We start from the raw sequence: 26,904 nt of genomic DNA on the forward strand, positions 1-26,904 counted from the left end.
GAACTAACACCCGGTTATTTTAACAGTATTGCACTTTTCATGATGCCTACTTTAGGCCAGCTAATATCCCAACCACCGATCAAGCAACAATGTGGGCTAAACGTAAAAATCATTTTTCTGCAGGATTCTTTTGTGAGACAATATAGGTCAAATTAAGATCCTACATCTGTACCTCACTACCGGACCATATGTATGGCTCTGTACCAGACTAACCCCACACCCACCTTTGACACAGTCTCAGTGAGCTGGGAGCTCTATGGTACTAATGAGTCTTTTAACCTGACTCTTACCCCTGGGTTTTACCCCGACACAGAACCAACCGGTCCCAGACCTAATGTGATGATCGGCCCCAAGCCAGTCAATCCAACCCGCCTGTTTCTAGTGTTACTTGTCCATACTAGAAGGCAATCCGCACCACAACAACAACAAAAGAAAACACACGCATGCAAACACACACACATTGTTCAGCAACATTGACTAAGTTGATCCCTGTTACGATGTAAAGAGGGTTAGGAGGAATTAGGCAACATTGATTGGGTTATACAACACCTGGCCTAGTATCCTCTCTGCACACACACACAAATGCATTTACATACACACACATGAAGGAACACACATTGACACACACACATTAGACACACACATTATATCAGACAAGACAGATCAAGGGCCAGTGGATCTATACAGGCTAATTTCCATTTGGTCTGACTCATAGATATCAATGTAGACAGCTGTAGTATCACTTCTTTTAACCATGTAATGTTGTGGTAGTCTATGAACAGTCTCTCTCTCTCTCTCTCTCTCTCTCTCTCTCTCTCTCTCTCTCTCTCTCTCTCTCTCTCTCTCTCTCTCTCTCTCTCTCTCTCTCTCTCTCTCTCTCTCTCTCTCTCTCTCTCTCTCTCTCTCTCTCTCTCTCTCTCTCTCTCTCTCTCTCTCTCTCTCTCTCTCTCTCTCTCTCTCTCTCTCTCTCTCTCTCTCTCTCTCTCTCTCTCTCTCTCTCTCTCTCTCTCTCTCTCTCTCTCTCTCTCTCTCTCTCTCTCTCTCTCTCTCTCTCTCTCTCTCTCTCTCTCTCTCTCTCTCTCTCTCTCTCTCTCTCTCTCTCTCTCTCTCAACATGCAATGTACAGGTATATACAGCCAAAGCAAAAGACTTTCAGATTCAAGTCATCAAGAAACCTCTCTCTGTCACACAAAGGTGTTTGTTGTTTGGTCGGATTATGCTGATTGTGTGTCATGTGACATTAGTTAGCCGGTCAGCAAAGTTTAAAATATACTTATTTATGTAGCTTTCATGTTAAGCCCTTAAATGACCATGACATATATATTTAGCTATTTTATAGCTTTTTAAACAGCCAGGCTATTCAGTTGTATAATGACGAGACGTGACAACTAACATTGACATATTCACACATTCACAGAACAGAATGAAAGCTTTGTCTGAACAGATAAGGCAAGATAGATGTGTAAAGATCGTGGATCTCCTCAATTCCACAGCCCTCCACTCAAATGTGGGAACTTGGATATAGCACTTACTGTACAGACAAATTCCACCTGAGGGCAGGCTCGGACTGCGCTTCACTCTGACTGGTGAGGTATCAGTCCTTGGCATCTAGGGACCAAAGACGCACTGTGTATGGACCAAAACTGGTGCACGTGGAACAACCAACTATTACATTCAATAATCTGTTAATACCAGCACTTTCATTTATAAAGCACTCAAAACGATTATTTTGTCTTTACAAATCAAATCAAATTGAATTGAATACAGCATGTACATGTGGGTAGGGGTAAAAGTGACTAGGCAATCAGGACATATAATAAACAGTGTCAGCAGTGTATGGGAAAGTGTGTTTACGTGTTAGCGTTTGTGGTGTCAATATGCATGTGTGTGTGTGTGTGTGTGTTTTGTGTGTATGAGCGTATGTAGTGTGTGTGTGCGTGCATGCGTGCGTTGGAGTGTCAATGTAGTATGCGTGAGTGTGTGGGTAGAGTCTAGTGAGTGTGCATAGAGCCAGTGCAAGAGAGTCAGTGCAAAACAACCAAGATAAATGAATAATAAAGAGGGTCAGTGTAAATTGTCTGTGTAGCAAATGTTAGTGTTAGGGTTACCAATGTTACTAATGTTACCAATGTTACATGACTATAATATTATTACACATTACACGCATTAAAACATCATCTTGCCTACCTCTCTTCTGCACACCATGCTGCAAACTCATGACAAGTCATTACTGAAAGCTGATTGGCTTAGAGACCAGTGAGGCGGGGTGAAGGATGAGGTTGAGGAAATTAGCATACTGGAAGGTCATAAATGTGACAAGTTTTGAAAAGTCTTGGTGCTGAGAACCTCTTTAAATAGACATTTTTTTTGCACTCACAGTAGCCTATATACAGTTATGCCGCCTGGTCTATCTCAAACATCAGCATTTTACAACATTTTATTTAACCTTTAATTGAGCAGGGAGTCCCATTGAGATCAAGGTCTCTTTTGCAAGGGAGCCCTGCATAAGATACCTTATCTGGTATTCAGATAAGAATAGGTAGACAGTATTGAAAAAGAAGTCAGGAAACTATTTGTTGCACTTTTAGACCTTCTAGCTGAACTCAGAGGTGGGGGTTGCCTGCAGGTCAAGTACGGAGGTGAGATTGTACAAAGAGCAGTTATTTCAGACGGGGGACTGTGCGCTGCAGACTGCAGTACATCGCCACCAGAACCAAACAAGCAGAACCTGCGAGGACCAACCAACTGCAAATAGAAACTCCAGTTTTCACTCCAGAAGGAGACATTTAAAGGGATTTTTCTTTAACTGTCATTAAGACTTAATGTCACGCCAAAAAAAACGTTAAAAGGGACCAACAAGCCAGCTTCTCTGCGCTGAGACCGAACCCAGGCGAGCAGTCCCCGATGAGGCTGGAGGCCGCGGCAAGGATGGACCTTATCAAGAAGCTATGGAGAGCACGCAAACTGATCCTGGTGGTGCTGATCCCGCTGTCGCTGCTGCCGCTGCCCCTCATCCACCCCACCAGCGTGAGTACCCGACTTCATCATACTATATCACTAGCATGACTAATATTGCGCATTGGGTAGGCTGTCTGTATTGTTCTTCCGAGTTAGCGTACAGTACATGAAGCAGAATAAAATTGGGGGTGAGAACAGCTGTCAGTGTCTTTAGGATTATATTTAGCCATAATACATAACCACAGTACAAATATTTCGATGTATATCATATTCCAATAATGCTTTGCTAATGGACACTTGTTTTACGCATTTTTTATGCAATCGGCGTCTGTGCGTAAAGTGCACCATTCCGCGTGTTTACACATCACAGTAGGGTGCATTGTTGTACAGCGGTTGGCACCACAGGCGGCAGGGAGAAAGGGAATCTGTGCCAAGCTATTAGGTTATATAACTCAGCTCAGCTATGTGGGGACGGATCTGGTCGTTCTGTTTGCGTAGAACCACCTGCGGTTCCAGAATGCCCTCTCACCAATTACAGAATTTGTCAAGTTCAGAGAGGGACAGAACAATGGAGCATGTGGCCAGCTGCAGCTACAGAACCCCTCATGCTCTGTTTTCCTGTGTCGGCCTGAGAGAATTGTAGTAATATGCCTTTCTGGGTTCAAACCTGGGGTTTTTACTCCGGGACTGTGTTAGCCCGCTGAACTAAAGCCTAGTCTTCAGGGTTCTTATTCATTATGATCTAAATCACTAAACTGATCCTAGATTAGCACTCCTAGTCTGAGACGCGTTATGAATACCGGCCCTGGTCTCAGGCAAGGTTAGGGATCCCCTTTATCGCTAATAGTAGGATGAACTCAGCTCCTTGGGGTTTGAGTCAGGAGCAATAATGTCTGTCTAATGAGCAGATTAACTGACCTATCTGTGTTCAGAGATTATCAGTAGAGATCATCAAATGAGGAAATGCAAACAGCGTTTCCTTTTAATCATCGTTCTTTCTCCAGAGGAAGATAGGGTTGAATTTAACTAATGAGTGAATCCAGTCTTACTGTAGTCATCTGGGGAAAAAAATCTCACTGTCAACACTGATGAACGGTCATCTTTATCTTTATAAAAGCGTTTGGCCTTGATGAAGAGATAACACGAATGCCTGAAAAGCCATCTTCTTTCATTGATGTCATCACTCACTTAAGGGTCATGTTGAGTCATGGTCTGAAAGGTGAAGTGACCATGCTACCTCCAGATGTGGATAGAAACTGTCTGCTGAGTCACCTTTGACCTCTTGACAAGTGCTTGCTCATTGCAGTGAAATATCATACAGTCCATCCATACACATGCCAGATTGGAGAAACAAATTGAGCGATTGACCATTTAGAAACGTATTTCCCTACTATCTAACCAAATGAAACCTGTCGGTAAGTAAGAAATACCCCATGATCGCCTCAATAACCCAGTTCTCTGATGAAACTGAAAAAAGGATTAGATTCTGAGTGAGTTTATTGATTCATTGAAAGTCCATCCATTGCATGGCAGTTCTCCACTGTGTGACAACCTCTGATCAATAATCTCTTAGGATCACTGATTGTCTCTGTCCCCAGTCACCTGAATGACCGAGATCTGACTTCACATCCCGTATCTGACAAACACTAACTACTGGGAGATAGTCAGATCACCTCAGTTTCCTTGGGCAAAACCCAGGGACACTTTCCCTGTGGCCAAAGTACATTAATACTGTATAACAGCCTGTATATTTATCTAGAGCACAGAAATGGGGTGTTGTGTTCCCACCTGGGGCGGTGTGGTCAGGACTGGGCATGTCCAGTAGGGCACATGTGGAGAACATGCCCTGGCAGGTGCTAGTGGCCAGGGTTGGTGGCTGCTGCCTCAAAGGTACCACGGAGAGGCCAAATAGTCTCTGTGTGATACACGACAATATTCAACATTGTTTTGAATGAGCGGTTACACTACCAGTGTGTGTATGTATGTGTGTGTGTGCATCGCTGGACAGTCCGATGGCGTGTGTGTGTGTATGTATAGCTGACAACCTCAACCCAACCGGGAGTTACACGATACGCTAGTCAGACAAGTGCCTGACACATCACCTGTATGCCACATATTATGGGAAGGGAAGATTTCTAAGGCTTCCTCACTTATGCATGATAAGCTACTGCTGGTTTACTGTACAATGTGACCACCACTGTTGGTCCCGTGGGAGTACTATGGTAACAAAGGATCCTTCAATGTGGGGGGATAGACATGCACAGCTCACTAATGGAGAAGATCCAAGATACTCATCTATTTTTGATGAAAAGCTGCCTCACGTTTCCTGAAAGCAAAAATGTTAAACAGGTACGTTTGAATGAATGACTTAACAAATCCCATTTTGATTAAACTGTTAGATTGGAATTTGGATTGGCTCTTTCACAAACTGAGCACATTCTCCATTGTTTCCATGGCAAATAAGTGGTGTTGAAATGTGACTAACGAACACGGCGGTTCGGTCTCACGGTAACTTTGGAACTGATGCACACACACTACATGTTAATGTTTTTAAATGTGTGTAAATTGTAAAGTCTTTTGTCTGTGATGTATTTTTCGTTATGTGTCGGACTCCAGTAAGACTAGCTGTTCCCATTGGTGTGGGGTAATGGGGATCCTAATAAATCTAATCAAATCAGAATCACTTTCTTTCAGGGAACAGTATTATTGCACTCCAATAAATCCTAGTGGAATAAACTCAGACAAATTAACCCTGACAATATGCGGAACCTAGCAATGAGTTTGTTTGACCAGAAATTCACAAAGTTTAGCATTGACATATATTAAATAATTGACCATGCTTTTATGATAAGAAATGTTAAGAATACAATACAGGTATAAATGTATGAGGTTTGGCCCTTGGCAAACTGCATTGTTGCATAAAAGCCCAATCCCTTGTCTCTTCCCTATGTCTCACCCCCGGTGTCTCTGTCCCCTGTAGGAGGCCTGTTGTGCGTACGTGTTGATAGTGACAGCAGTGTACTGGGTGTCAGAGGCTGTACCCCTGGGAGCTGCTGCCCTCGTACCAGCCTTCCTATACCCACTGTTCGGAGTGCTCAAGTCCAGCGAGGTCAGTAAACTATCACTCACTCTACTCTCTCTTTCTCTCGCTCTCTGCTAAGGGCACTGAGGACCAGGAGCGCGTGCGCACACACACACACATACACTGAACAAAAACAAACAGAACATGCAACAATTTAAAATATTTTACTGAGTTACAGGTCATATAAGGAAGTCAGTCATTTGAAATATATTCATTAGGCCCTAATCTATGGATTTCACATGACTTGGTCACAGATACCTTAAAAAAATAAAAGTAGGGATGTGGATCAGAAAACCAGTCACTATCTTATGTGACCATCATTTGCCTCATGCAGCGCGACACATCTCTTTTGCATAGAGTTGATCAGGCTGTTGATTGTAGCCTGTTGATTGTAGCCACTCCTCCTCAATGGCTGTGTGAAGTTGCTGTATATTAGTGGGAACTGGATCACGCTGTCATACACGTCGATCCAGAGCATCCCAAACATGCTGAATGGGTGACATGTCTGGTGAGTATGCAGGCCATGGAAGAACTGGGACATGTTGATGTTCCAGGAATTGTGTACAGATCCTTGCGACATGGGGCTGTGCATTATCATGCTGAAACATGAGTTGATGGCGGCAGATGAATGGTACGACAATGGGCCTCAGGATCTCGTCAGAATATCCATCTGCATTCAAATTGCCATCGATAACATGCAGTTGTGTTCATTGCCCATGGCTTATGCCTGCCCATACCATATCCCCACAGCCACGATGGGGCACTCTGTTGACAACATTGACATCAGCAAATCGCTCGCCCACACAACATCATACACAAGGTCTGCGTTTGTGAGGCCGCTTGAATGTACTGACAAATTCTCTCGATTTATGGTAGAGAAATTAACATTAAATGATCTGGCAACTGCTCTGGTGGACATTCCTGCAGTCAGCACGACAATTGCACGCTCCCTCAAAACTTGAGACATCTGTGGCATTGTTCTGTGTGACAAAACAGCACAGTTTAGAGTGGCCTTTTATTTTCCCCACCACAAGGTGCACCTGTGTAATGATCATGCTGTTTAATCAGATTCTTAATATGCCACACCTGTCAGGTAGATGGATTATCTTGGCAAAGGAGAAATGTTCACTAACAGGGATGTAAACAAATTTGTGCACAACATTTTAGAGAAATCCACATTTTGTGCATATGGAACATTTCTGGGATCTTTTATTCCAGCTCATGAAACATGGGACCAATACTTTACATCTTGAATTTATTTGATTTTTGTTCAGTGTACAAACACACAAATGTACATTCAAACCAAAAATATTCCTTTTCTCATAATTCTTGTTCAACTGTAAATACGGTAATCTGAGCACCTGACTCACACTACGGCCGAATTAACTTCAAAGAAAAATGTATATAACTAGACAAGTCAGTTAGGAACAAATTCTTATTTACAATGACGGCCTACCAAAAGGCAAAAGGCCTCCTGCGGGTACGGGGGCTGGGATTCAAAATAAAAATAAATGAAATAAAAATCTAGGACAAAACACACACAGTTACATGTGTGGACCAGATGGATGTGAAGCGTATGGATGGATGCTTTCTAGGAAGAACCTGAGAAGTCCTGTCCCATAGCTTTGTAATGCATCTGTGATGACTGAAAGGGAAGTAGGTTGACCCAATCCCATTCTCAGGAAGCAGACAAAAAACTCAGCATTGTTGTTGATACCTGGTTTACACTCGCTAACAAATGTAGCCTCGTGTGAACTAAGAACCACGGACGATGACCTTATACAGCACCTTCTAAAGTGTTTCTAATGGCTTCATGAAGTCTTAAAAGTTATCCTTCATTCATTATCCTTAGTCTGACCTTTCACCTATACTGTAAGTTCACCATGCTCCTCTCTTGTTATGTGAAGAGACGGTCATGATGTCACAACCCCATGTAAACGTGAGTGACTCACTCGTTCTGATAACCTGACATCATCAGATCATCAGTTATCACGAGGTGTCTGTATGCTAACGTCTAATATAATACAGGAAGCATGGTCGTCAGAACCTGTCTGGTCGTCTCCATTGAAGCACTTATCACTGAGATGATGGCCTCATGTACTGATCAGAGTAACCCATTAACACCTGCTGGACCGGAAATGGTCTGTCATTAAACCAAGTGGTCCCAATGACCACCATTAATGGTTCCCTCTCCTCACTATCAGTGTTACATAAAAATTAACCACTGAGTTGCTCATGTGATCTGATCGCATGGACAAAACCTGCCAAAGCAGGCTGTTAGTGTTATTATAAGCTCTTGTAATCGTGTTTGGTAAATATCCACGTTTTTCTGCAACTCTTTGCTCTGATGACTAGACTTGTGTACTATACTTAGTGCTGCTCTCTCACACCTCACCTTGCCTCGCCAATGGGATTGATTTACCTCAGTTTTAACCTGGCACAAACAAGAAAGTGTTACGTGTAAAACCTTCCCCCTGCCCACTCTCGTGCCGTGCTACGATTTTTGCGTCACATTTTTAGTTCGTATGCCTCCAATTGCAAATATTTGGAAAGGAGCAAAGCTCAGACGTGTTGACCCAACTGATCCATCTGAGCCCATCCTGGAGTACGGTATGTTCTTCTCAGAACTCAACCGGTTCTGATTAAAAACCAGAACCGGACAGAGACTGGAGAGAAGTCATGATGGTTAGGAATATCTAGTCTAGTTCCAATAATCCCAAAAGATCAGTTCTCTGTAGTTAGAGGTCATGACCTGTGGTGGTATACAACAATATACTGACTAGTGACCCTGACATAAACAGCTCAGATTAACGTGGGGGGGCGGGGACTGCAAATACAGGATTTTTTTGACAAGCATGAAGATAGCAGAGGTCAAAGTAAAAAAAATCAATAATAATAATTAATCCAGGTGTGTGTTCGTGCGAGCCACATGTAAGTATATATGTACGTATAGAGTGCTATAAATACTGTGTGGTTGTCTTCGGTACAGGTAGCTGCAGAGTACTGTAAGGACACCACTCTGCTCCTGATGGGGGTGATCTGTCTGGCGGCCTCCATAGAGAAATGGAACCTCCACAAACGCATCGCTTTACGCATGGTCATGATCGCTGGAGCCAAACCTGGCATGTAAGTAGGCAGCTACCATAACACACATGTGCGTGCACACACGCGCACACACAAGCATATATAAATCAATTACACACACACACAACTTCTCCTCTCCCCTGTGTGTATTCTTAGGTTGGTGCTGGGTTTCATGTGCTGTACGGTCTTCCTGTCCATGTGGCTCAGTAACACCTCCACTACTGCCATGGTGATGCCCATCGCTGAGGCCGTCCTGCAGCAGCTCATCAGCACCGGCGTGGCCGACACCCAGGAAGACTCCGAAACCGTCGAGGCCACCGAGGACGACTGCCTCAGCGGTATGGCTGCCCTTTCACTGCCTGCAGTAAACATCTCAGTGACATGATAAATTGTACATCACTATAATCGTTAAATGGTTTTATTTTGCTCATTTGCAGACAAGGAAGAGAATCTAGATAAGAACCAACTCGAGCTGTATCGCAGAGACAGGTAAGACCTGAGGAGCTTTGAGACAATCACTGAAGAATCACATACAATACAGTCTTGCAGTCCATATCATGAAAACAACTCCAGTGTTATACTTTTGAACGTGTTGTGTTTTATCCACAGCTGTGTGAAGCAGGAGCTCTGCACTCTGACTGAGGTGAGAACATAAACCTTTGTAAATCTGTGTAAGAATATCTGTCGTTCCATTCTTTTACTTCAACGTTAATTCTTCATTGTGTGTTTTGTTCTCTCAGTTGCCGACTGTGGAGACTAACGGGACTGGTAGGAAGGCCAGTAAGGCCAGTCTGGGCCAGATGTCCCTAAAGCAGACCAACGGACACCTGCCTTCGGTCAGTAGACACACTCACTACACACAGAGGCATAACCAGGGTTTGAGTTTTAGTGAAGCTCGGAAAGGCAGGTCTTAGTGGTTAGAGTGTTGGGTCAGTAACAGAAAGGTTGCTAGATCGAATCCCCGAGCTGACAAGGGAGAAATCTGTCCTTCTGCCCCTGAACAAGGCAGTTAACCCACTGTTCCTAGGCTGTCATTCTAAATAAGAATTTGTTAACTGACTTGCCTAGTTAAATAAAGGTCAAATAAAATAAATATAAATAATTAACCCCCCTCCCAATATATATTTTTTTAAAGTTGAAGCTAATTTATTGCTATTTGGAAAACAGCAAAAATGACCCCAGACATTATCACCATGGCTGCTGTAGGTTAATTCACCTCAATCAATCTACAAACACATTTGTAACGTTATACACCTGAAAGGAAAGAAATTATCAACAGCCACATCACTGGCTGTTTTAGTAGCCTACTCTCTGTAAAGCAACGTTTTTATGAGAACTTAGTATCCTTGGGACGTCCCAACCCCATTGAAGTTGACATTTAAAATGGTTAGGGTTAGGTATGGGTTTTGGTTAAGGTTAGGATTGGGGGTTAGGTTTAGGGTATGGACATACCAAGGATCCCCAATAGCAATGGTTCATTAATACTAGCCAAAGCCCTTCAATGCAATAGAAGTCTCTGTTTGCAGCTAGCCACCTGACTGACATATCTACATCACAGTAGGTTGGTGGCACCTTAATTGGGGAGGACGGGCTCGTGGTAATGGCTGGAGTGGAATTAGTGTAATGTTATCAAATAAAACAACTCCACTATCACATGGTGTTAGATGCCATTCCATTTGCTCCGTTCCAGCCATTATTATGAGCCGTCCTCCCCTCAGCAGCCTCCACTGATCTACATAGCTATACATATCTATAAGCGACTACCAGTTGTGCACTCATTCTCAGAAAGTCGTTTTTTGTTTCTTTGGGGATGCCTGTAGACACGGCAGGAGTCACAGGACGATTTTAAAATTGCCTTTTGACCGGCATCTCGCAAACACACTCTCAGCAGCGTCTACAGTTTTGCCTACTTCTCTAGTAAGCCAACTTCGAGCTGGGGTAGTTGGTTTCACGTCTCAGTCCCTCAGTCTGTGCCGCGAGAGGGCGGAGTTAGCCTTTTGAGAGAGTGGTCAATGTGCTGCTAAAAAAAGGCAAATCCAGGAAGCAAATCCAGAGGACGCATGCGACCATAACTAACAAACCACTGTTCATGATTCCACTCATTCGCAAAGAAGCAGGCTCAATGAAAACTCAGTCAGGTCAAGAATATAAGCGTTCTGAGCTTTGACCATCGCTGGGAGCAATATTTAGATGTTGACCCGTCATTTACTTTCTTTATTGTGTACAAAATATATATGTATATACATGTATATGTCCCCCCCCCCCCCCACAAACAGTGACTCACTATACTTGTTCCTCTCTCTGTTCCAGACAGCAATCAGCATCCCAGAGCCTAAGAAGGAGAAGGAGAGCAAGGACTCTCGCTACCCCACTAAGAGAGATCATATGATCTGTAAATGTCTGTCTCTCAGCATCACGTACGCAGCCACCATCGGAGGCCTCATCACCATCACCGGCACCTCCACCAACCTTATCTTCGCTGAACAGTTCAACAAGTAAGCTACATTACCATACACTGCATTGAATGCAGTTCAATGGGTACAATACCTGGTAAATACCCCATGTCCTATCAATACACCATCAGCCAAATATCCCATGTGTATCAGTATTGCCAACCTGGGCTCGAACCAGAGACCCTCTGAACATATCGAAAACAGGCAGCCACGAAGCATCGTTACCTATCGCACCGCAAAAGCCACGGCCCTTGCAGAGCAAGGGGAAAAAAACGTTCAAAGTCTCCGAGCAAATGACGTCACCAATGGAAATGCTACCAGGGTGCACCGCTAACTAGCTAGCCATTTCACACTGGTCACACATGGTCTATTAATATCAACAAAATACAATACCACACATTTCTCACTACTAGACACAATACATGACTAATACCCCATGCCCTGTCAATATCATCCAAATAACAATCTGGCATTTCTGTCTCAGTGAAACTAAAATGGATCGATAAAGATAGTTGAATAGATGAATTATACCAATGTTCCCTCTAATTTGTGGGGGCACTGAGCAAAGTTTAGGTCTTGTGAGTGGAAACGTGAACATTGTGAGAATTTTGTGCAACTTCCGGCACACATTTATAGTGAACACTGAGGCTGTACCCTTAGCGTTTTAGACAGTAGCCAATAGGCTATTGTGGCTATTTGAGCATAATGTAGGTCTACCAACAAAATCAATGTAGCAAATCACATAACATTTTCACATGGAAATAGCTGTTGATTTCTATGATATATCCTACAGTAGCCTATATGTGGTGTTCAATGAAGGCCCAAATTTCATGAAACTTTTAAAAACTTTTTTACATTAAGGGCTTGACATTAATTAATTATTTTTTTCTTGGTCTGTAACACCATGGGCCAAATAGCTGACTGTAAATTGCACTGTATTGTGTTGTATGATGCAAGAAACCACTTTATAAAATGAATTATTATTACCAGAGAATTAGACAATGGCGGCTACCCATCTGCCTATTGGCTTATTTGCATATTCAAGCCTGTCTCTAAATGAAACACTGCCCCTTTAATTACGAAGTAAGCTTTTTACGGGAATGGCTTTTTAAAGACCGCTTGAAATGTAGCTTACACGTTTTGTGCCCTTGTAGGAAGCAGTAACTCCCCATTGCTGACATATACTTATCTATAACCGGATAATAACACGCTAACTAGCAAAGAATATCAACAAATGTGCACACGCGCAGGCTCTGATCTGAAGACTGCTCGTGGGCTACCCCCGCCAATAGAATTCTACTCCCGTTGCACTCTGGCTTGCCTGCAACAAAATCACAGACTCAATCTTGCACAGTTAGATTTGTTTTGGTTTGTTGCATTGAAAAGGGCCTAATTATAATGTTGATTCGATCATAGAAAAAAACGTTGATCTATATTAGCTCAAACTAATCTTGCAAATTCAGAGAATTTCAATCTCTTGTGTCCCTACTCTGCATGGCGTTTCTTCTGTGCTGCAGGCCTGGAGGAAGTGCGCGGCACCAGCGCAGCTTAGAGGGAACATAGAATGATCGATGTCATGTTTAACTCAGTGAAAGAGGGTGTCAGGGTCCATAGGAAACAAAAGGACAAAGAGGCCTGGGATTGAAGGATTGGTGTAAACCCTCTCAACAATCCCACAAAGCCGATTTCCTGGGCACTTTAATAAACCAGCTAGGCTAAGCCAGGGAAAATAGACTCTTTTCATGTAAAAGTAACTCTGACTGTAAATATCAGACTTCCTTCTCTCCCTGTCTATCCCCCTCCTTTCCTCCCTTCCCAGCGCAAGTAAAATATGCGAGTCAGTATTTAGTAACTCCTTCACGTGTGGCTCTGTCAAACTGGGGCCCAGATTGGTAAAGGACAGCTCTGTGCGTCAGGGGGTTTGCTGGTGATCCCCCAAAAGATTATTTATTGTCTGAGTAGCTATAACAGGTCCACACTAGTGAAACCTAACCCTGTAGGCATTTTTATCCTGCTATTGCGGGAACAGGGAGTTCCAACGGTGAGCAATGTTCACAACAACACCAGACCAGACCGTCCTCTTAAACACCGGTATGCAGATTTTGTCAAAGCAGTCAATAGTCTGCAAAATTATTTAGTATTATTTATTATTAGTAGTATTATATTATATTGATAGTCAAAGGTGGTAATACAAATAATTAATGATACTCAATATATTCTGCCTTACACCTAATATGCAATGAGACCAGATTCCAAAAGATTCCCTCAACATCAATAGTCATTACTTCAGGATTTTGGAAAACTTCAGGATTTTGGCAATGAAGCCCTTTATCTACTTCCCCAGAGTCAGATGTACTCAGGAATACCATTTTTATGTCTGCACACAGAGACATAAAATTACGACTTCATCTGACTGTGTGTGTGTAAACAGGACCTTGGCCGGTACTTCCACATGGAAAAAGAAAAGAAATGAAAGCCCTCAATAACCCTTGAACACAGACAGTAAGGGGGGGGGGGGGGCAGATATCGAACAGCAGAGCAAGTATACGAAGAAGAAGCAGCGAGTCAGCTTGTCTTTCAGCAAACAGAGATATTACCATATCACTGCCCAGTATTGACAACTACTAGATATCCTTCCACATAGGCCATAGAGGCAGAAAATAGACCTGAACGTATGCATTGTGTGGTCAATGACCTGCAGAGGTCAATTTATGTAAATGTTCTGATCGTGATCAAAAGAAAAGGGTTGATGGTTAGTTTCTGCTGGTTCTAAGGTTGTAGTAGTGACCCCTCCTTCATTCTGTAATGACTTGTGATACTGAGGGTAGCCCTAGTGGGTCTTCAAACCCAGAACTACAATTTCCCGTAATTCCATCAGATGCTCCATTGGGTTCTGGGGGAGATGTATGAGATAAGATACTAACGAGACTAGTGAAGTCTCCACCCCTCTAAAAGGAAACTCTAAACCAAAGCCCCTCCACTTCCAAAAATATTCTGCTCGAAATCTTTGCTTGAAATCCAAGCCCACATTCTAAGCAGAACCTTCACCCAACCCTGATACATCTAAATAACCAGTGGCAGAAAACACCAGAACAACTGTTTCTCTTTAGTCGTCGCATCCATTTGGTCTGTCCACGAGAGATTACCCTGCAACTAGTAGTCCATCACCATAGACATGACACCAAAAGATCAGATTCTGAACCTCTTGGCGAGATTGCTGGTGTTATACTATGAGGACAATACCCTTACCGATTGTGAGATGCTTTGGTTTAACGTTAACCATGCTCTTTGTATCTCCTCCCATCAATAACTATTCTCTCTCTCCCCCTTGCAGTCGCTACCCGGATGCGAAGGTGATCAACTTTGGGACCTGGTTCATCTTCAGTTTCCCCATCGCGATCATCATGCTGCTGCTGACCTGGGTCTGGCTGCACTTCCTCTTCCTCGGCTGCAAGTAAGCACCTCGCGTGAATGCGAAATGGAGGAACACACGCACACAGGAACACACACATACGTTGTGCAGGTATCTCAGTGATATCACCCTCACTGTGTTGTTGTGTGTCCAGTTTCAGGGAGACATGCTCGTTGAGTAAAAAGCGTAAGACAAGGAGAGAGATGCTGTCAGAGAGGAAGATCCACGACGAGTACATAAAGCTTGGGCCCATCAGGTGATTTTTAGACTCTTTTTCCAGTTATAGCTGGGACAAGAGACTAGCTGTACAACCATATTTGAGGACTAATTGACTAAAAGCTGAAGGAAAACAATAAAACTGACCTGCGTGTTGTTTCTCCTGGGCTGTAGCTATCCAGAGGTGGTGACAGGAGTGTTCTTCATCCTGATGACTCTGCTGTGGTTCACCAGAGAACCCGGCTTCGTACCCGGGTGGACGTCGCTGTTCGAGAAGTACGTAGCCACCGTTTTGTAGTGTTCTATCAAGAGTGGGAAAATGGTGCACTATTAATGGAATAGGGTGCCATTTCAAATGCAGTCTATCTCATTGAGACTAACCTTGAATAATGAAGGTTAGATTTTTTTAAAACAGCGTTGTTAAATGTGTTTTGTTTCCGCAGGAAAGGCTACAGGACTGACGCCACTGTCTCTGTGCTGCTGGGCTTCCTGCTCTTCCTCATCCCGGCCCGCCGGCCCTTCTCTCGGGCCCCCAGAACCACAGCAGGGGACGGCTCCGCAGAAAGAGACCCAGACCCCCTGGCCCCCATGATCACCTGGAAGGACTTCCAGAATCTCATGCCCTGGGAGATCGTCATCCTTGTGGGTGGGGGCTACGCCTTGGCTGCTGGCTGCAAGGTACCAGGTTATACAGTATACTGTACAAACAACATGTTGCTACTCACCTCAGGGCAGATTGCTTAGGATGAAAACCATCTCAAACGGCCTAATTCATGCTGCAAGGTAACATACAGGAGCTCTAATATGGATACTAGGCTATATACACTATACCAGGGTTTCTTCAACTATAGTTCGGAACCCAAAGTGGGCCCTGGGCATATGAGAGGTGGGTGGCAAGTTATGTACATCTAGTACATCTATAACCACACACTATTTCATCCTAATTTGGGTCAATAGAGGACGATTTGGGTCCCGGGAGGACGGTCAATGTCTCATTTGGGTCCCGATTTGAAAAGGTTTTACAACCAAATCTCTATGTAAATGTTATGTTTTATAAGGTTCCAGACACTTTTTTTGTTATTTCACGTTTTTGAGAAACTTACCCCAAACAGCAAATCACTTCCTAATTCTCGTTGTGTAGTATGGGGGCCCTGAAAAAACATGAACAAAGGCTCCAAAAACACCCAAATACATCCTTTTAGAAACGACAACGTTCTCAGTAAAGTGATGCAGGTCTTTAGATGTTGTACACATGAAACTTTTTATTTTATTTTTATTTAACCTTTATTTAACTAGGCAAGTCAGTTAAGAACAAATTCTTATTTAGAGTGACGGCCTAGGAACGGTGGGCTAACTGCCTTGTTCAGGGGCAGAATGACAGATTTTTACCTTGTCAGCTCGGGGATTCGGTTACTGACCCAACGCTCTAACCACTAGGCTACCTGCCGCCCCAATGCGGGTTACAGTGTCTACTGTATACACGTTACTGTGTGAGCTATGAAGTTGCGTCACAATCTATATTACATACATTCAGCGTGGTGTGTGTCTGATCGTGTGTGTGTGTGTGTGTGTGTGTGTGTGTGTGGTCATTGTGTGTGTGTGTTCAGGTGTCAGGGCTGAGTGTGTGGATTGGCAGACAGCTGGAGCCGATGAGTGGTCTCCCCCCGTGGATGGTCACGCTGCTGGCCTGCCTGCTCGTCTCCGCGGTTACAGAGTTCGCCAGCAACCCCGCCACTCTCACCGTGTTCCTACCTATCCTTTCTGCTCTGGTAAGAATAACAGTCATTCTCTGTCAGTCTTCTCTACCTTTCCTCTCGATCGTCTCTGGTAAGAAGCACACTCTGCTCTAGAGAGAACCACAGTCGTTGTCTCTTCTCTCCTCCCTAACTATCCCCTCTATCCCCGAGAGCCCGTGAAGAAGAACCTAAGCCCCATCCTTCAATTTCTCAGCTCGATTCTCAGTGTCCTCAAATAGCCTACACACTTCTACTCTCTTCTCTCAACATCAACACAGCCATCTGCTCGCCTCCTCTCTCTGTGCCACTGTCAATGTTATTGAAAACACTCAGAGACACCCTGTTCCTTTGCCTGCCACTCAGTTATGTGACCTCTGTCCTCTCCCGCCCTCTCAGTCGGAGACCCTGCAGATCAACCCTCTCCACACACTCATCCCCGCCACCATGTGTGTGTCATTTGGGGTCATGCTGCCCGTCGGGAACCCCCCCAACGCCATAGTGTTCAGTTACGGACACGTGCAGATCAGCGACATGGTGAGACACAAACACAAACACATAAGCACCAACCCCACTGGGACGGGACGACACGGTGCCAAGCAGAATCAAAGGCCGTTATTGCAATAACACGCAATTCTGCAAGTTTTTATGTAACAGTCCTATTATACAAGATTATAACAGATTTATTTAATAGTCGTAATACCTTTTAATGATCAGCAATCAGTCACTATAACTAGAGCCCTGTGTTCTGCGCAATCATGTGACATACCTGGATTTGAACCTTTTCATTTTTTTCATCAAACTGCCCTCCTTTTCTTTTTATATCAGATGGTCCAGCACCATCCTCAGACAATTGCTTTCATTTTTGGTGTAATTCTCATTTCGGGATAAATGCAAGTGTTATCGTCACATGCTCAAGTACATTGAAATGCTTCATTTGCAAGCTTTACCCAACAGTGCCGTAATCAATATCAAAATAGTATAACTGATAAAAATATATAGAATAAAGAAGACATGAGAAATAAGAGGACTTGCTAAGTCACATAATTGCACAAAACACAGGGCCTTAAATAGAACGGCTAGGCTAAGGCCCGTACTGTAGCTCTTCAATGATAAGTGAGAGAACAAGTACATCTTTCTTACCCAGTGTTGTTGTTGTCTATCTCAGGTGAAGGCAGGTTTTGGGGTGAATCTGATTGGTGTTCTAGTGGTGATGCTGGCCATAATGACCTGGGGCGTGCCCCTCTTCAACCTGACTGAGTTCCCAGAATGGGCCATCGACAGGAACGTCACTGGCAGCTTATAACCACGCGGGGGCGCGAGAGTGCAGACAGTCACAGAGAGAGAGAGGCAGAGAGCGGAAGAATGCAGAAGACGTCTCTAAACAGAGACACTCGCCGTCTCTTTTACTGTATATGCCAAATTGAAAGGGACTGAGGCTTATTCCTTCAGCCGGGCTGGTAACGTCTGAGAATCGTGCAGGTTGGGGAAGACTGAGTGGAAGAAGCACCACAAGGGAGGAGACGCAGAGGCTGCATTTTCATAGGCAGCCCAATTCAGATTTTTTTTTTTTTTAACCACTAATTGGTATTTTGACCAATCAAGATCAGATATTTTGCCAGTAATTGCACAAAATATCTGAATTGGGTTGCCTGTGTAAATGCAGCCAAAGTAGCATGGAATAGACTCGGACTCCAGTCAATGGTTCATATTGCCTTTTACTCCATATTACTGTATGTTGCTGTAAATGTTATTCTTTATAGATGTTCTAATCTCTCCAGCCCATAGCCCACCAAAAAAACATTGATTCACACATGACTACGAGACACAGCATACTGTATGTCACACATAATATTCCTATAGGTTTAGCTAGCACAATAACCACAAAAACAGTATTCTATGCATATGACACTGCTAATTAGAATTATACTCTATATTTACAGTAGTATACAATCTTCATGGTGTTACATACTGGGTCCCTACTGTTAGTGTGCTGAAATACCCTATATAGTACACTACTATTGACCAGAGCCATAAAGAATAGGGTGTCAAGACATAATAGAAACCAGAGAACTGCAGAGTGAAGTGCCTCTCCAATCAATCATGAGAGCTGTCTGTCGCTATGACTACAGAGCAAAGTGTACATAATTGTAGACCATATGACTTGTATAAAATGCTTTATATTTTTTGGAACCAATTGACATGTAATTGTGTGCCTTTTTTTGTACTTCATTCACTGTTGTCATGAGAATGTCGGCCTACACAGAATGTATGCACGTTAAGCAATCTAAATCCTACATCTCTGTTTAGAATTTATTCAAAGTTGCACAAGTTCATACGTCGATGTGGTTTTAGAAGATGGATCTAGAACCTTTTGTAAATACATGACAACTTGTAATATAAAAGATGTGCCTTGTGTCAAACCAATCCAATGAAGTGTAACATTCATGAATAACATTAACGCAGTTGCTCCACTCGTATTCAACTCACTCAGAATAGGCCTAGATACATGGAAATGAAACCAATGTTATAAAACAATAATGAACTCATGACTCATCTTTATTTAACACAACAAATCACACACACATACTGTCCCGGTCTATTCAGAAATAAAGACTATCTGCATCCATCTTTGACAATAGCATGAATAAGAAATGATTCGGTGGTTAGACTGTTACGGAGAAGTTGATTTGTTCGGTTGATATTATGTCAAATAAAAGCATTGTCACACCACATACAACCACTTGACGTTGTATTGAGAGAGCAGAGATGCAGAGAAAGGCCGTAGAACCATGTCAGTGACTGTGAGGGGTGCGCTTCCCACAGCGCTCGCCGTGGTTACGTCACCACACACCTGTCCCTGTGTGACGTAGGTATGGTCACTAGTCTGAGGCAAGGAGTGACCAAGTTAAGTGCACACTTGGGGAGAAGCTTGAGAATTTTACCGCGGCCCGTAGGTGACATCTACCTCGGAGTGTTCAGGTCCAGGTGTGAGGTCACTGACCTCCAGCAGCTGTCGTCCCTGGGAGGCATAGCAGGATTGTGCTCTAGTGTCCAGTGACAGTCCACTGCTGTCCATCCTCAACCAGGAGGCCCCTGGAAGCCCTCCTCTCAGTCTTCTGACCAGTGGCTACTGGCTAGGACTGTGACTCCTTAGGCCCGTCAGCAGGCTCAAAGCCCTCCGTCTGCATCTTCTCCTTATACTTCAAGAAGTCTCTCCTCTTGGTGAAGTATTTCACCTGCCAGGATCAATGTGAGATAGAACGTATTTGAGCAGGACCAGGCTTGGTGACCAGTGAGTTTACTACCGTAGCTACATCAAAGCAAGTAATAAGGGAATTGGACTACCACGAATAGAAGCAGGGCTTTATATACAAACATTCTAGATCTAGCCTCCCTCTCTGGCTACCTCTGAGACAGTCTGTCGTATTCAACAGAGTAACAGATAGGTTATCGCTAGACTGACACCAGACAGGGAGACTCACCCACTGAGCAGGACAGCTCGCCTCAAACTCTTTCTGGAACTTCTCACAGGAGGAGGCAGTGTCCTGGTTATCATCAAGGCACTTCCACAGCTCGTCCCTAGCGCCCCAGCACGCTTTTCTCTGGTTCGAGTTAGGGGCTGACATCGCTGGGCTAGGGGAAATTTACTAAAACAACGAGAGGAAAAACACCTTAAGTTAACCACATGGCACAATCTGCAATTTCAACAGCCTGACCCTGCCACTTTGTTTGGTAAGGTCTCTGAGAGAGATGGGGCTGGGGAAATATAGTCGCTCCTCTACAGTGCATTCAGAAAGTATTCAGAACCCTTGACTTTTTCTTGTTACGTTAGAGCCTTATTCTAAAATGGATTAAATAGTTTATTTTCCTCATCAATCTATACACAATACCCCACAATGACAAAGCAAAAGCAAGCTTAGAAATGTTTGCAAATGTATAAAAAATGTATAACTGAAAAAAATCACATTTACATAAGTATTCAGACCCTTTACTCAGTACTTTGTTGAAGCACCTTTGGCAGTGATTACAGCCTCGAGTCTTCATAGGGTATGATGGTACAAGCTTGGCACACCTGTATTTGGGGAGTTTCTCCCCTTCTCTGCAGATCCTCAAGCTCTGTCAGGTTGGATGGGGAGCGTCGCTGAACAGCTATTGTCAGGTCTCAGGTTCAATCGGATTCAAGTCCGAGCTCTGGATGGGCCACTCAAAGACATTCAGAGACTTGTCCTGAAGCCATTCCTGCATTGTCTTGGCTGTGTGCTTAGGGTCATTGTCCTGTTGGAAGGTGAACCTTCACCCCAGTCTGAGGTCTTGAGCACTCTGGAGCAGGTTTTCATCAAGGATCTCTCTGTACTTTGCTCCGTTCATCTTTCCCTTGATCCTGACTAGTCTCCCAGTTCCTGCCGCTGAAAAACATCCCCACAGCATGATGCTGCCACCACCATGCTTCACTGTAGGGATGGTGCCAGGTTTCCTCCAGACGCGACTCTTGGCATTCAGGCTAAAGAGTTCAAACTTGCTTTCATCAGACCAGAGAATCTTGTTTCTCATGGTCAGAGTCCTTTAGCAGGCTGTCATGTGCCTTTTACTGAGGAGTGACCCAATTGTGTGCCGCCATACCGGACTCCCGATCACAGCCGGTTGTGATACAGCCAGGGATCGAACCAGGGTCTGTAGTGACGCCTCTAGCACTGAGATGCAGTGTCTTAGACCGCTGTGCCACTTGGGAGGCTTCCGTCTGGCCACTCTACCGTAAAGGCCTGATTGGTGGAGCGCTGCAGAGATGGTTGTCCTTCTGGAAGGTTCGCCCATCTCCACAAAGGAACTTTAGTGCTCTGTCAGAGTGACCATTGGGTTCTTGGTCACCTCCCTGACCAAGGCCCTTCTCCCCTGATTGCTCAGTTTGGCCTTGCGGCCAGCTCTAGGAAGAGTCTTGGTGGTTCCAAACTTCTTCCATTGAACAATGATGGAGGCCACTGTGTTCTTGGGGGATCTTCAATGCTGCGGAAATGTTTTGGTACCCCTCCCCAGATCTGTGCCGACACGATCCTGTCTCGGAGCTCTATGGACAATTCCTTCGACCTCATGGCTTGGTTTTTGCTCTGACATGCACTGTCAACTGTGGGACCTTATATAGACAGGTGTGTGCTTTTCCAAATCATGTCCAATCAATTGAATTTCCCCACAGGTGGACTCCAATCAAGTTGTAGAAACATCTCAAGGATGATCTATGGAAAGAGGATGCACCTGAGCTCAATTTCGAGTCTCATAGCAAAGGGTCTGAATACTTATATAAGTATTTGTCATTATGTAATTTTGCTTTGTCACTCAGTGCTGCCCACTCTCACTGAGAAACTCAAATTGAAGGCCATCCTGGGTAATGCAGGCCTCCATTAGCAACTAAATGATCCTCATAACTACTTCTGTGTGTGATTTGAAAATAATCGGTTCAAGGAGATACAGTGCCCTCCATAATTATTTGGACACTGAAGCATTTTTCTTCTTTTGGCTCTGTACTCCAAAAGTTTGGATATGAAATAAAACAATGACTGAGGTTAAAGTGCATAATGTCAGCTTTAATTTCAGAGCCTTTCCATACATATCAATCACAGCACTTTTTGTACGTAGTCCCCTCCATTTTAAGGGAACAAAAGTATTAGGAAAAATTCACTTATATGTCTATTAAAGTAGTCAAAAAGTTTAGTATTTGTTCCCATATTCCTAGCACGCAATGACTACTCCACGAATTTGTTGGATAAATATGCAGTTTGTTTTGGCTGTATTTCAGATTTTGTACCCAATAGAAATTAATGGTAAATAATGTATTGTGTCATTTTGGAGTCACTTTTATTGTAAATAAGAATAGAATGTTTCTAAACACTTCTACATTAATGTGGATGTCACCATCACAGATAATCCTGAATTAATTGTGAATAATGATGAGTGAGAAAATTACAGACAAAGTATCATACACACCAAAAATGCTAACATCCTGTTATTGTAATGGTGAGAGGTTAGCATGTCTTGGGGTTACGATATAAAATGCTAATGTAACAGTATAGCTTCCGTCCCTCTCCTCGCCCCAACCTGGGCTCGAACCAACTAACTAGCCATTTCACATCGGTTACACTAACATCATGTTATTGTAATGGTGGGAGGTTAGCATGTCTTGGGGGTACGATATAAAATGCTAACATCCCGTTATTGTAATGGTGAGAGGTTAGCATGTCTTGGGGGTACGATATAAAATGCTAACATCCCGTTATTGTAATGGTGAGAGGTTGCATGTCTTGGGGGTATGATATAAAATGCTAACATCCCGTTATTGTAATGGTGAGAGGTTAGCATGTCTTGGGGGTATGATATAAAATGCTAACATCCCGTTATTGTAATGGTGAGAGGTTAGCATGTCTTGGGGGTATGATATAAAATGCTAACATCCCGTTATTGTAATGGTGAGAGGTTAGCATGTCTTGGGGGTATGATATAAAATGCTAACATCCCGTTATTGTAATGGTGAGAGGTTAGCATGTCTTGGGGGTATGACATTTGTGCGTCCAACTTTGTCACTCGTCTGGTTTAATACATGCAATTATTGGTACCATAATTGTCTTCCAATTTATGAATGTTTTGACTCGAAGATTGCCATTTTCCTATTCACTATAATGGGGGATCGGAATCTGATTCTTTTTTGGTTGGAGTAAGGGTTTGAATGGATGTCGTTACCTGGGAGATCCATTTGTAGGCTCCATAACAATTGTGGATGCGTTGGATAAGGTGTGCGTCGATGAGAGTCATGAGAAGTGGGCTTATTTTGTTTTTGTGTGCATCTATGGAACAGAAGGAGCATGCGCTGCCCCTCAAAAAGATATCGGATTGGAATGTGTCGTGTGTGGCTCTTTCGAAGCAGGGCGCCTATCAAGACTGTCATCTCCGGGGTGGTGCTAGAAGTAAATGCAAAGGATGAGTGGAGAATTGGATTAAGTGGTTGGTGCACACCGACTGACCCGCATGGTGGACGGAGTGAGGAAGCACACTCCATCCATTCTATTGATTTTTGATGAAGAGCCTCTCCCTTCTCACGTGGATTTGGATTTTATGAGATAATCTGTGACAGCCTCCATGCCCAAACCAATGCAGTGTGACAAATGCAAATGATTTGGTCCTATGTCAAGTGTATGTAGACGGGAGGGATATCGTATGCCAGCTGACCCTAAACGCTGCAATTGTGGTGGTGAACATGCACCCGGATTTCTGTAAGTGTCCTGTTCGGCTCAAAGAGACGGAAGTGTCTAGAATAAAGGCTGTCCAGCATGTCACCTCTCCAGAGGTGTTGAGAAGAGTGGAAGAAAAGAGTAAAGTTGAACTAATGTTAGTAGGAGTAGAGACGCCAGATAATATTCTTTGTCAACAGAGGGATCCTGACATGTTGCATGTGAAAGAAGATGGACTTTGTAGCATTTATTTCATTGGTTATCAACTGCAAAGCGCACACAGAGAGGAAATCAGAGAAGAAAAAGTCATCGTTGTGAGTGCGGATGAGTGTTTCTTTGTGACTCAGGGATTTTACAGCAGAGGCATCCTGTCGATGAATGCTCCGTCCTCACTGCCACCTGAGACTGTTTAGGGATGTGATTTTTACTGTGACTGAAGGAGTGAAGGCTCCGTCCTCACTGCCACCTGAGACTGTTTAGGGATGTGATTTTTACTGTGATGTTTTTTTATGTATTTTCTATGATGTAGGATTCCCTCCCGGTTAGTGAGCATTTCTACACTGCTAAGATAATCCATCCACGTGACAGGTGTGGGATATCAAAAATCTAATTAAACAGCACGATCATTACACATGTGCACCTTGTGCTGGGGAGAATAAAAGGTCACAAAAATGTGCAGTTTCGTCACAACACAACAAATTGAGGGAGCTTGCAATTGGCATGCTGAGTACATTAATTTCCACCAGAGCTTTTGCCAGAGAATTGAATGTTAATTTCTCTACCATAAGCTGCCTCCAACATCATTTTAGAGAATTTGGCTGCATGTCCAAGCGGCCTCACAACCACAGCCCACGTGTATGGTGTCGTGTGGGCGAGAGATTTGCTCAGAGTGCCCCATGATGGTGGTGGGGTTATGGTATGGGCAGGCATAAGCTACGGACAACAAACAATTGCATTTTAGATGGCAATTTGAATGCACAGAGATACCGTGACGAGACCCTGAGGCCCATTGTCGTGCCATTCATCTGCTGCCATCGCCTCATGTTTCAGCATGATAATGCACGGCCCCATGACGCAAGGATCTGTACACAATTCCTGGAAGCTGAAAATGTCCCAGTTCTTCTATGGCCTGCATACTCACCAGACATGTCACCCATCGAGTGTGTTTGGGATCCTCTGGATCGACGTGTATGACAGCGCGTTCCAATTCCTGCCAATATCCAGAAACTTCGTACAGACATTGAAGAGGAGTGGGACAACATTCCCCAGGCCATAATCAACAGCCTGATCAACTCTATGTGAAGGAGATGTTTCATGAGGCAAATCAAATGTTTGTCACATCCGATACGGACTGGTTTTCTGATCCACGCCCCTACCTTGTTTCAACTGATGCTTATCTGTATTCCCAGTCACGTGAAATCGTTAGATTGCGGCCTATTGAATTCATTTCAATTTACTGATTCCCTTACATGAACTGTAACTCAGTAAAATATTTGTAATTGTTGCGTTTATTTTTGTTCAGACTACAAGCTGGCGAACTCTATTATAATCAGTGACGCAAAAACCATCCCTTTTATCCTGCAGCCCTCATATTCTACAGCCTCCGACAGAGGTAAGGAGAGACTATAGAGGCTTTCAGCTAGCTGATTTACAAGTTTTATTCCTCGAGAAGCAAGCTCCAACCTTACAGATTGTGCCTTGCTAGCTGACTAATGTTAGCTAGCAAGCTAATCTGTTTCCAAACCAAACTATTATCAAATAAGCTAGCTAGCTAATGTGCCCACTTTATAATCTTGACAACTCACCATGAATGTTTATATCACTACTCCGGTATGAATAGTTTGTTCAATAATGCCAAAAGAGCATTGAATTGATGTAATTTTTAGTTGTGTAACATGTTTCCCCAGTGCATTCAAGGACAGCTGCTTGTGGAGTAAGGACTTCCGTCGCATCTCAGTGACGCAAAAGTTTTTTGTTTTTTTTCACCATAGAGAATGACAGAGGCCTCTGGTAGCCAAAAGGCAATATTATCACAGAGTTTCGAAACCCAGAGGCACAACATCGAGAGACTTCCGGGAACGTCGCGAAACAGACAAAATAGACCAGGCCGGGGTTTGAGAAGTCATTGAGAGAAATTAACAATTATTCCTTAGTTGTTAATTGTCTCGAAATCTAAAGGCACAACCTAAATTCCAGCGCATGTCTTAAGTAGTTTAACATTTTATTACTCCAACCTCATGATCCCTAATAAATACAAATACAAAGTGACAAAAGGAGTGCCTTTGATTTGACAGCCTAAACATGCTCAGTTCGGCGCCAGAAGACCATCAGACCCGATGACGTGTTTCTACGCATGAGCTTAGCTAGCCAATGTTGCCATGACATCGCCTACAAGTGTGATCAGGGATTTCTATTGGAGGAGCAGTTTTAGCCTATCTTCGTATTGTACTGTCTTTGATATTAGCATGGGCAGCACCGTTGAGGGCTTCTACCATTTTAATGTAGTCAACTGGGTGGGACAGCAAAACTTCATTGGCTGATCCTTCCTGGTGACCCAGTTGTAGTAATGTCCAACCGAGTCATCAGGAGCGATCAGCCAATCGTGAAGAGGAAAATGTACTACTTCAAAATGGAGATAGTCTCAATGGCGCTGCCCATGCTGGCACAGACAATATAGAGAGCAATAGTAATGGTGTCTTTTTGTAGGCACTAACTCCGCCATGGTTAACTGTTAACTGACTAATATTAT

At 43.6% G+C, this 26,904-nt stretch overlaps 2 protein-coding genes across 4 annotated transcripts; one reads left to right on the forward strand and one right to left on the reverse strand.

The window, feature by feature from the left end:
• The first annotated feature begins 2,327 nt into the window (after nucleotides 1–2,327).
• LOC106576079 (solute carrier family 13 member 4-like) lies at nucleotides 2,328–19,568 on the forward strand. The gene is made up of 15 exons (XM_014152958.2): nucleotides 2,328–3,027; nucleotides 5,939–6,067; nucleotides 9,030–9,166; nucleotides 9,281–9,462; nucleotides 9,562–9,613; nucleotides 9,734–9,767; nucleotides 9,865–9,960; nucleotides 11,435–11,619; nucleotides 14,912–15,031; nucleotides 15,144–15,245; nucleotides 15,380–15,481; nucleotides 15,649–15,883; nucleotides 16,813–16,974; nucleotides 17,338–17,475; nucleotides 18,107–19,568. The coding sequence occupies exons 1-15, from the start codon at nucleotides 2,905–2,907 to the stop codon at nucleotides 18,242–18,244; spliced, it is 1,935 nt and encodes a 644-aa protein (XP_014008433.1). The 5' UTR covers nucleotides 2,328–2,904; the 3' UTR covers nucleotides 18,245–19,568.
• On the reverse strand, nucleotides 19,480–26,120 carry LOC106576080 (cytochrome c oxidase assembly factor 6 homolog). 3 transcript variants are annotated; one of them, XM_014152962.2, is made up of 4 exons: nucleotides 25,961–26,109; nucleotides 25,297–25,365; nucleotides 20,424–20,588; nucleotides 19,480–20,177 (listed from the first exon to the last, which is right to left on the reverse strand). In XM_014152962.2, the coding sequence occupies exons 3-4, from the start codon at nucleotides 20,565–20,567 to the stop codon at nucleotides 20,076–20,078; spliced, it is 246 nt and encodes an 81-aa protein (XP_014008437.1). In that variant the 5' UTR covers nucleotides 20,568–20,588; nucleotides 25,297–25,365; nucleotides 25,961–26,109; the 3' UTR covers nucleotides 19,480–20,075. The 3 variants fall into 3 exon arrangements, with proteins under 3 accessions (XP_014008437.1, XP_014008435.1, XP_014008434.1); XM_014152960.2 differs by having other exon boundaries at nucleotides 25,297–25,449; nucleotides 25,961–26,108; XM_014152959.2 differs by lacking the exon at nucleotides 25,297–25,365 and having other exon boundaries at nucleotides 25,961–26,120.
• Between the last annotated feature and the right edge of the window lie 784 nt (nucleotides 26,121–26,904).

Source organism: Salmo salar, chromosome ssa17, assembly GCF_905237065.1.
Source record: "Salmo salar chromosome ssa17, Ssal_v3.1, whole genome shotgun sequence".
In the NCBI taxonomy this organism is placed as follows: Eukaryota; Metazoa; Chordata; class Actinopteri; order Salmoniformes; family Salmonidae; genus Salmo; species Salmo salar.